The sequence below is a fragment of the Olea europaea genome, chromosome 12 (assembly GCF_002742605.1).
Source record: "Olea europaea var. sylvestris chromosome 12, O_europaea_v1, whole genome shotgun sequence".
NCBI classification, from domain to species: domain Eukaryota; kingdom Viridiplantae; phylum Streptophyta; class Magnoliopsida; order Lamiales; family Oleaceae; genus Olea; species Olea europaea.
The window spans coordinates 15,897,707-15,905,914 of record NC_036248.1 but is presented as its reverse complement, the minus strand read 5'-3'; the positions used below and the strand labels follow the sequence as shown (position 1 = coordinate 15,905,914).

The 8,208-nt window shown below is 34.7% G+C and overlaps 1 protein-coding gene across 1 annotated transcript; it reads right to left on the bottom strand.

The window, feature by feature from the left end:
* Nucleotides 1-1,243: 1,243 nt before the first annotated feature.
* Nucleotides 1,244-6,745, bottom strand: LOC111405860 (GTPase LSG1-2-like). Its single transcript, XM_023034933.1, has 7 exons — nucleotides 6,250-6,745; nucleotides 5,364-5,465; nucleotides 5,197-5,283; nucleotides 4,705-4,798; nucleotides 2,996-3,052; nucleotides 2,592-2,671; nucleotides 1,244-2,503 (listed from the first exon to the last, which is right to left on the bottom strand). The coding sequence occupies exons 1-7, from the start codon at nucleotides 6,468-6,470 to the stop codon at nucleotides 1,417-1,419; spliced, it is 1,728 nt and encodes a 575-aa protein (XP_022890701.1). The 5' UTR covers nucleotides 6,471-6,745; the 3' UTR covers nucleotides 1,244-1,416.
* Between the last annotated feature and the right edge of the window lie 1,463 nt (nucleotides 6,746-8,208).

The window sequence follows — 8,208 nt, the reverse complement described above, 5'->3', positions numbered from 1 at the left end:
TAATAATAATAATAATAATAATAATAATAATAATAATAATAATAATAATAACAACAACAACAACATTTATGTTACAAAATACAAGACGTGTGCAAAAACTATACCTTTCTACCTAGTTTTGATTGACTCAAGAAAAGTTAAGACATTTTGCACTTCAGATTCAAAATGATTTTTAATACTCTTGTACCTACAAACAATTTGACGAATTAGCGTCCCTTTTTATTGTAATATTTTATATAGGCAAAACACAGATATAAGGCAACCATATTTACAAATTGAATAACAATGTTGGAATACTACGAATTGTCATGTTGGCTTTGGCCCACAACTGAAGACAGAGAAAAACAAGAATGAAGAATAATTGCCTTTAAAGGGAAATGGTGGGGTACTAATGTTTTCAATTTTTGTTGTTGTGATGTCCTAACTTCCTTAATAAGATAGCATCGTAGCCTCGAGTTTTGGTTCTTTGGATCTAAAGATGAAAATCCTGAATTTTGCATCCCCTAAAATAATTCATGTTAAGTTCAAGAAGTGGGACCGCATAAATTGTGTGAACAAAGAGCAGGAAGTTTTTTCATTGTATTGTTAAGGAGGAATAACTTCTCATCATATTACAATAAATTGAACATATTATTAGATTTATTTCACCTTAGCATCCATCCACAATATCTATATAAAATTAGATTTACTTTTGATCATGCGTGAATCATCCCATCCATCCTTTTGAAGAGAGATTTGATTTCAAACCCCAATTTAAACTTGTTAACATGGGGGCATGCAACTCTGCTCTATTCCAATAACTTCATGGTGACACCTCACACATGAACGCCACTTTTAATTCTTGCGAAACATTCTAAGCATAAGCATGTAGCATATATTAAACATGAAAACACCTTTAAATGTCATCACAAGGTCGAGACACTTTGATTAAATATTAAATGGGATATTATTTTATTTAGTTTCCAATTTTGACTGTGCTGAGTTCAGATGACAACGGTGCTCGTGTTTTCAATCACAAATACCAAAATTTGGCTACTTTATCCCCATGAATGTCAACCTTTGCCAAACCAAATCAAATCAAATCAAACCATAAATACTGGTTCTATATTTATTCAAATAAAACGCTTGGCCAATTTCTTAGTCTTAACCAAAAATATCGTTTCTTGTTTCAAGCTTCGTTCTACAGGGTCCTTCTCTTCCCCCTAATTCATTCCATTTGAAGTGGGCATGTGATACAGGAAAATATAGGAATACTCTGCTGTATACGGTTCTGATCAAAACATAATAATTCAATCAATAAGTACAACCAGTTCACATAGATTAAAAAGCACCAAATAAGGAGGTAGAAACATGAACCAAATTATGATCCAATCCAGGACAGGAAAACATCTTAGAGAACAAAAGCCTTTAATCCTTTCAAGGGCCTGTATTTACCGGCTTTTGGAAGACCCTAACGACCGGCATTCCATCAGCTTCACCATCTCTTACCCTCCATGATCGATCTTTCTTTCTCTGTGGCTTCTTGTGTTGTTTATGGGGTGCACTGGCGGATTTCTTCTGAACTGGGGCCTTGTGAGAGGCTAACCCATTATCCATGTCAAATGAATTCAAATCATCCAATACATGCTCTAGACTAGGTGCACCTTCATGTTCATCATATGGAAGTACTTCACCATCAGATGAATCTGAGTCAAGCACCTCTGAGGAGCTGGGTCCCACAGCATCCTCTATATGATGTTCTTCATTAGACACGTCTGGGGGCATTTCAAAGTGAGGAAGTTTCCCATCAATGTAATCCTTCAAAATTTGGCGTGCTGCTCGAGTTTCATCCGGCAGTCCACTAGCAGCAACATATCCACGAGATGCACAGTATGACCTCAAAACTTCAGCAGCCCAGGGAGGCCGGGATTGTGGCTCATATGGCTTTGGTTTTGGTAAAGTGATTTTGTAAACCTTTTCAATGACTGACCTAGGTACTCGATCTGCCACAACCTGTACAGCTTCCCTGTGCTCAGTCATCCGATCAATGGGCAAAACCCCAGAAGCAATCATCTCATATCTCGAGCTTGTGAAGGATGGAAACACTAATCCCGGGCAATCACAGAGAGTTAGTTTATCAGATATTATTAATGTCTGGAAATGCTTCGTCTTCCCAGGAGTCGACGTAACGCCTGTCCTCTTCTCCCCTACCAAAGCATTAATGGTTGAACTTTTTCCCACATTGGGATACCCAACAAACCCAACTACCACACTGTTCGAGGCTCCGATATCAGATCTTGATCCATTCTTCATAGAAACTATCTCCTCCGCTTCAGATTGCAGGCGGGCCAGAAGATCATCCCTGCCATATATTTTAGTATCAGTATCAACTGACTCGTGCGGATTACTTTGCATCCCATTGGAGTAACCGAGTGTTTTCCCCTCCAGAGCAGCAGAAGCAGCCTTAGCCGACCAGAAAAGAAAGAGAATTCCATGTTTGCGGAAATAGTCTGACCATTTTTCTCTGTCAGGACCAAGCATAAAATTTATCATGATGTTTAAAAATAAGAAATGCTGAAAGGCAATAGAAAAGGCCACATTCCAATATTAACCTAATAGAAAATGGTAGAAGATCTGCCTTGTTGACAAGAAGCAGAGTCCTTCTGTGTTCATCAATTTCTTTTGCATATACCTGGATTTGGATAAAGTCAATGCAATAATTAAAAATACTCAACATTTAAAGACTGATCATGGATTAGGTATATTCACAAGAATGACGAATTCACTTATAGAGCCCTTTCTAAATTGTATTACTCCAAGAGTCAAATGCTGGTAATTATTATAATTCTTTGAACAAAACTGAAGGTGCTGTACAGTGAAAATCAAGATAATATGATATAATATGATCTCATCCTCCTAAATTAGACGTGAAATGGAGATGTCCCATGCCTGATATTCGTCTGTATACCACTATTACATCCTATGCAATTTTTTAGAAAAATATCTCCAGTATTACCTCAAGATCAGGGCAGCGGTAGAAAAGCGGGTTTCGTGCATCAACGACCATTACAAGCTGTTTGGAGATAGAGAGATATAGATCAGCATTACATATATAAACAACATAGTATGAAATGCAACCCAAAGGAAAGGAGGATCAATAATATTGCCAGTTCAAAGCAACAACCCCAAGCAAGTAGTATGGTCTGAATTACCAGTCACGGAAAACCGATATGATATCATTTTAATGGTGTGCAGCATCGTTGGGAAAGCCAATATTTAGAAAGGATACTGATGTTCAATAAAAACTATAAAGATGAATTAACTAGTCGGCGGTGTCTTGAAAATATGAAATCCTTCCCTTCTTGAAGCCATTGGCAAGACTACACGGAGCTACAAGTTAACTGTTATAACAGGTTCATAATGCAGCGTAAGGTGGTCAACTATGCTTTTCTCAGATATCAATTATATGGATTTAAAATTCAAAATGCAGAACAAATCATCAGCAATTGATCGTGTCACTTAGAAATTTTGCTTTAACAGAGAGCACCTCCAGAAGAAATTACTGTCAAATAAAGTACAGAATACCATAATAAATGAAACCAATCCTGGTATTACCAGCTGATAAATTCCATGGATTTGGAATTTCTTAAAGTATATTATAAGTTCAAATGTTCTTCTAAATGCGTAAAGGTTCCCTGCAACCATCAATGAATCATGCCGACAGTATGACATACCATATGAGAACAAAACAAAGAAAGCTGAAAGCTCAATGAGAATTCAGCATCAAGGGAAACCCCAGATTGATATAAACAAATGCCAATCACCATTAATTTCCAAACATATGTGAGAAGACTTCTTGCCTATCTGGTTAATTGAATTATTTCTGCTACGAACGAGAAACTTATTGCCAAAATATGCATCACAAGACATAGGCATCAAATGGGTTAATCCAACAATAACAGCTTCTAGGATAGTGCAAAAGAATTGACACATCAGGGTTGAATGCAAACTGGGGGGAAAATTCCTCAGAAGTTTCCACACAGTTTATTAAAAAAACAAAATAATAAAACTTTAGCAAGTAGAATTGAGTAGGACATCCATTGAAGGAAGGTTTCCATTTTCAAAAAGGAAGTTTCAAAAAATTTAATATTTTGCATAATATGTTGTTTGCAGTACAAAGTCAACATAGAGGTGAGATATTTTTTAATATTTTCCTTGTTGATATAAGACAACTTAGTAAGACTTCTTTTCTCAGATTGGTAATAATTTCCCCGATATAGTTTGACACACCACGAAAAATCCCTTCTCAGAAACATTACATATAATCAAATTTCAGAAGCAAGTCAAGAATATTTCACAGGGTTCCAGTCACTATCAACAGTGGTCATTGAGATCTTTCCCATATGCCCTCGGAAAATGGTAAACAAAACCATATGAAAATGCAAAGATGAAAGCCGAGTAAGCAGTAACATGACAACAAATTTTCAGTATTCTAGATACTAAATTAAATCTTCCAACTCAAAAACAAAAAAATCTACTCAATAACTCCGTAGTCACCCAAGTATTTGAACATAATTTAAGTAAACAACAGTCTGTTAGTTAAACTTTTCGTCATCTTAAAACAAAAATGAAAACTATGAAACCACAATATGCTAACTTACCCCGCTAACAGTGTATATCAAGACAATTTAATTAGTAGATAACTTGGAGAAATCATTATCTCACCAGATCACTGCGTTCAACCACTCTCCAAAGCTGTCTCCATATATCTAGATTCTTTTCAAATGGAGTAAGGACCAACTTCTCGTTCTCCTCAAGCCTACAATGATAAACACAAAGTGTCTATAGTTAAATGAGAAATAAAAACAAAAAAGATTACCACATTACACAAAAAAATATATAGAAACATCTTAGATAAAGACCGCAAAATCATTAGAAGCACAAAGCATCAAATCACCAAACAAATTGTGTATGTATAAAATAGATGCAAGCATCTTATCTAGCTTCAAGTAACTATTCTACCAATTTATGATATACATCTCCCATTTTTCATCCTGCATAACACAGGTAGCACCCTAATTAAACAAAGATAAATTATATGCTTGTTCCAATAAAAAGAAAGAAAAAAATCATATACGTGACAAAATTACCAAAGCACACAAATACAATCGTGATTTTATTCCATAAATCCTGATAATTTATGTCATTGAGCCTGACCTAGCAAGGCTTCGGCGCCAAGATAGAAAAGCTTCTCTTTCATTGGCATCAAGCTCTTCGACAGACATTTTAGCATTCCATGGTGGCCTGGAAAAGAAGTTGATTTAGGAACCTTATATTCAACAACGAATAGTTAAAATAATATCCAATGAAGAAAAAATATATGCCTGCGAGGAACACGAAGACTACTAGCATGAAGTGCCTCCTCATTCTTCTGTTGCTCCCTTCTCTCCTCGGGAGTCATCTGACTAGTGCCAGAAGCAGAGTCCCTATTCCCATATTAGCACAATAAATTTTTAATTGAAAAGAAGACAACATTAATTTTTTTTCACAATAATACGTATAAAAAATAAAAAAAGCCAATGAAAAAACGCATGCAAACATGCAGACTAAGAATATCGAAGCACTGAAGAATTATAAAACTTCTAGTAGATGGCAACCATTTGTACCAACTAACTAGATATTCTCAAGCAAATGACTCAAAAAGAACAAAATATGCCCGAATTCTCTATTTATAATTCATGAACTCCATGACGAGATAAATGACTTTCCCAGACACTAAAATAAAAGCTAAATATAGTTCTTTGTCGTGTATTTGTCTGTATGAGTGTGCACTTATGTGTGAAGAATAAAAAAAAAAAAAAAGTAGCTCATATGTTTATAACTTCATTTCACTCTTTTAGCTACTCCTCTCTTGATTCGACACAAACCATACGGATAAAAGCTCTATCTTTTCCAATTCCTTTGTTTATATTTTAAGCTTCTCAGTTCACACTGAAAGTTAATTCCTTGATGATAATGAGGAAATTCATCTACTGTACATACGCATTCACGAAACACTTATGAGCACACAAAATGGCCTAACTATGCACCGCTCCAAGCATGGTAGTCGGTAGACCTCCTTTAACTAAAGCTAAACCAATGCACAAAACAGCACGAATGCATACCCTACTATAATCACAGGCAAACAGTTTAACATAAACTGGGTACAAATTTCTAAATAAAAACAATAACCATACAAACAATCAGAATGAATAAATGGTTAGAGCTCACAAATTGATGAGGTTGGCTAGAGGGTTGGTGTCGGAAAAGAGACGGTGGGCTTCGTCGACTTGCTCGATTACGGCGTCGATGTCGCTGACCTCTGTCACAGACTCCAGCACCTTCTTGTGCTGGCTCCTGTAGTGTTTTCCCTTCTCTTTTGAATCCTTAACCATTTGGTTGTGGTGCTTCACCAAAGCCCTACCTACGCCACTTTTATCACCTTTCCCCATTATGATTAATTACTGTTGCTCTTTCTTTTCTTTTTTTTCCTGCTTCCTCTGCAGTTTAATTTATAACAAATGCAAGAGCAAAATAATAGCACAGAGATCAATAATCTCTCTCTCTCTCTCTCTCTCTATTTATGTGTGTGTGTACGCATGTATATGACACGTTCCGATGGCGGTGAAGACCGGAGAGGAGGCGGGCGTGTAGAAATTCGCAATTGCTTGCGCAGGTGGTTCCATGAAATTTGCCCCAATTTCAACTAAAATCGTACACAGCAAATTTGGGGTATTTTTATAAAAGGCCTAAGCAACTCATTCAAAACATTTTTTGGCCTTACTTTACTAAAAGTTTTTGAGGCCCTTTTTAAGTTAAAATATTCAAATTATTCTTGTACATATTGTTGAAATATTCTAAATGCCCTTAATATATAATGACTACAATGCCCATTTTTCAAATTATAACCGTTTTCAAATAACTCTGATCGTTTTAAATGACTGTAATCATTTTAAACTATTGTAGTCGTTTAATCGTTTAAAACGACCATAGAAACTATTGCAATCATTTTAGATTACTTTAAAAACAACACCATAAAATTTATAGTTAACTTGGATTAAAAAAAATTGTACTTGTGGATGGTTTCAATTAGAACATTTACTGTCCGAGCATGTAGTAGCTGCGACGAAGAAGAGTGGCTATTCAATTTACTTGTTCTGCTATCTGTATTATACTATTGAAGATTAAGAGTAATTTACTGTTTTTCCTGTGCCAAATGAAGTTGATTGAGAAGTTCCTAAAAATTTTGGTTTCCTCAATGTGTTACTGTCGTCAGTACGACGACGAGGTGGACGTACTAAAATAACAAGAATTTAAAATAAACAAATGTAGTAGGTGTACTGCAAATGGGCACAACCGACTAACATGTATAGGTCAAATACCATTAGTTGATAGAAGATTGTAAGATTAGCATATTGTTTGTTTAGTTAATAGCATGTCGTTTAGATGACAATGCAAAACCGATTTCTACTTAAACATTGTTAGTGGAGCACGATGAATTATATGCAATGAAGTTCGTCTTTTTATTCATCTGAAATTAATTAGTCGAAACCAAACATGATTTATAATATTAGAAGTTTGATTCTCACCTCATCTTGCATTATACATTATTGTAAGTTGCATACTTATAATCTAAATACGGCATATTTGAATATTGTTAGCAGAGCACGATGAAATTTTTTTTATTCTTTTTAACTAATCCAAATCAACTGTAAATCGTATACGTGAAAATCCAATACAATATATACTTGAACAATGTGTAAGGAGTACAATGAACTATATATAATGAAATTTATCTACATTTCCAAACAAAATAAATTGTAAACAACTAGAGTTTTTTCAAACAACTCAAGTTCTTTAGAAAAACGATTAAAGTCATTTAAAAAGACTACAAAACGACTATAGTCGTTTAAAAAGACTATAAAGTCGCTCTTTTAAGAAAAGACCGGTGTCTTTTAAATGACTCCCGTCATTTAGGAAAAAGATAGCAATCATTTTCCTTAAACAATTACAGTAAACAACTAACATTTTTTAAAAAATTCGACATTATATCTATTGTAATATAAACTAAATCAACCTGAAAAATAAATTACTATTCATAACACCAAAAAAAAAAAATCACATTCAACATATACTATAAAATTATATTTACACTCATAACTCATAAAACATACAAATACATCAAAAGTT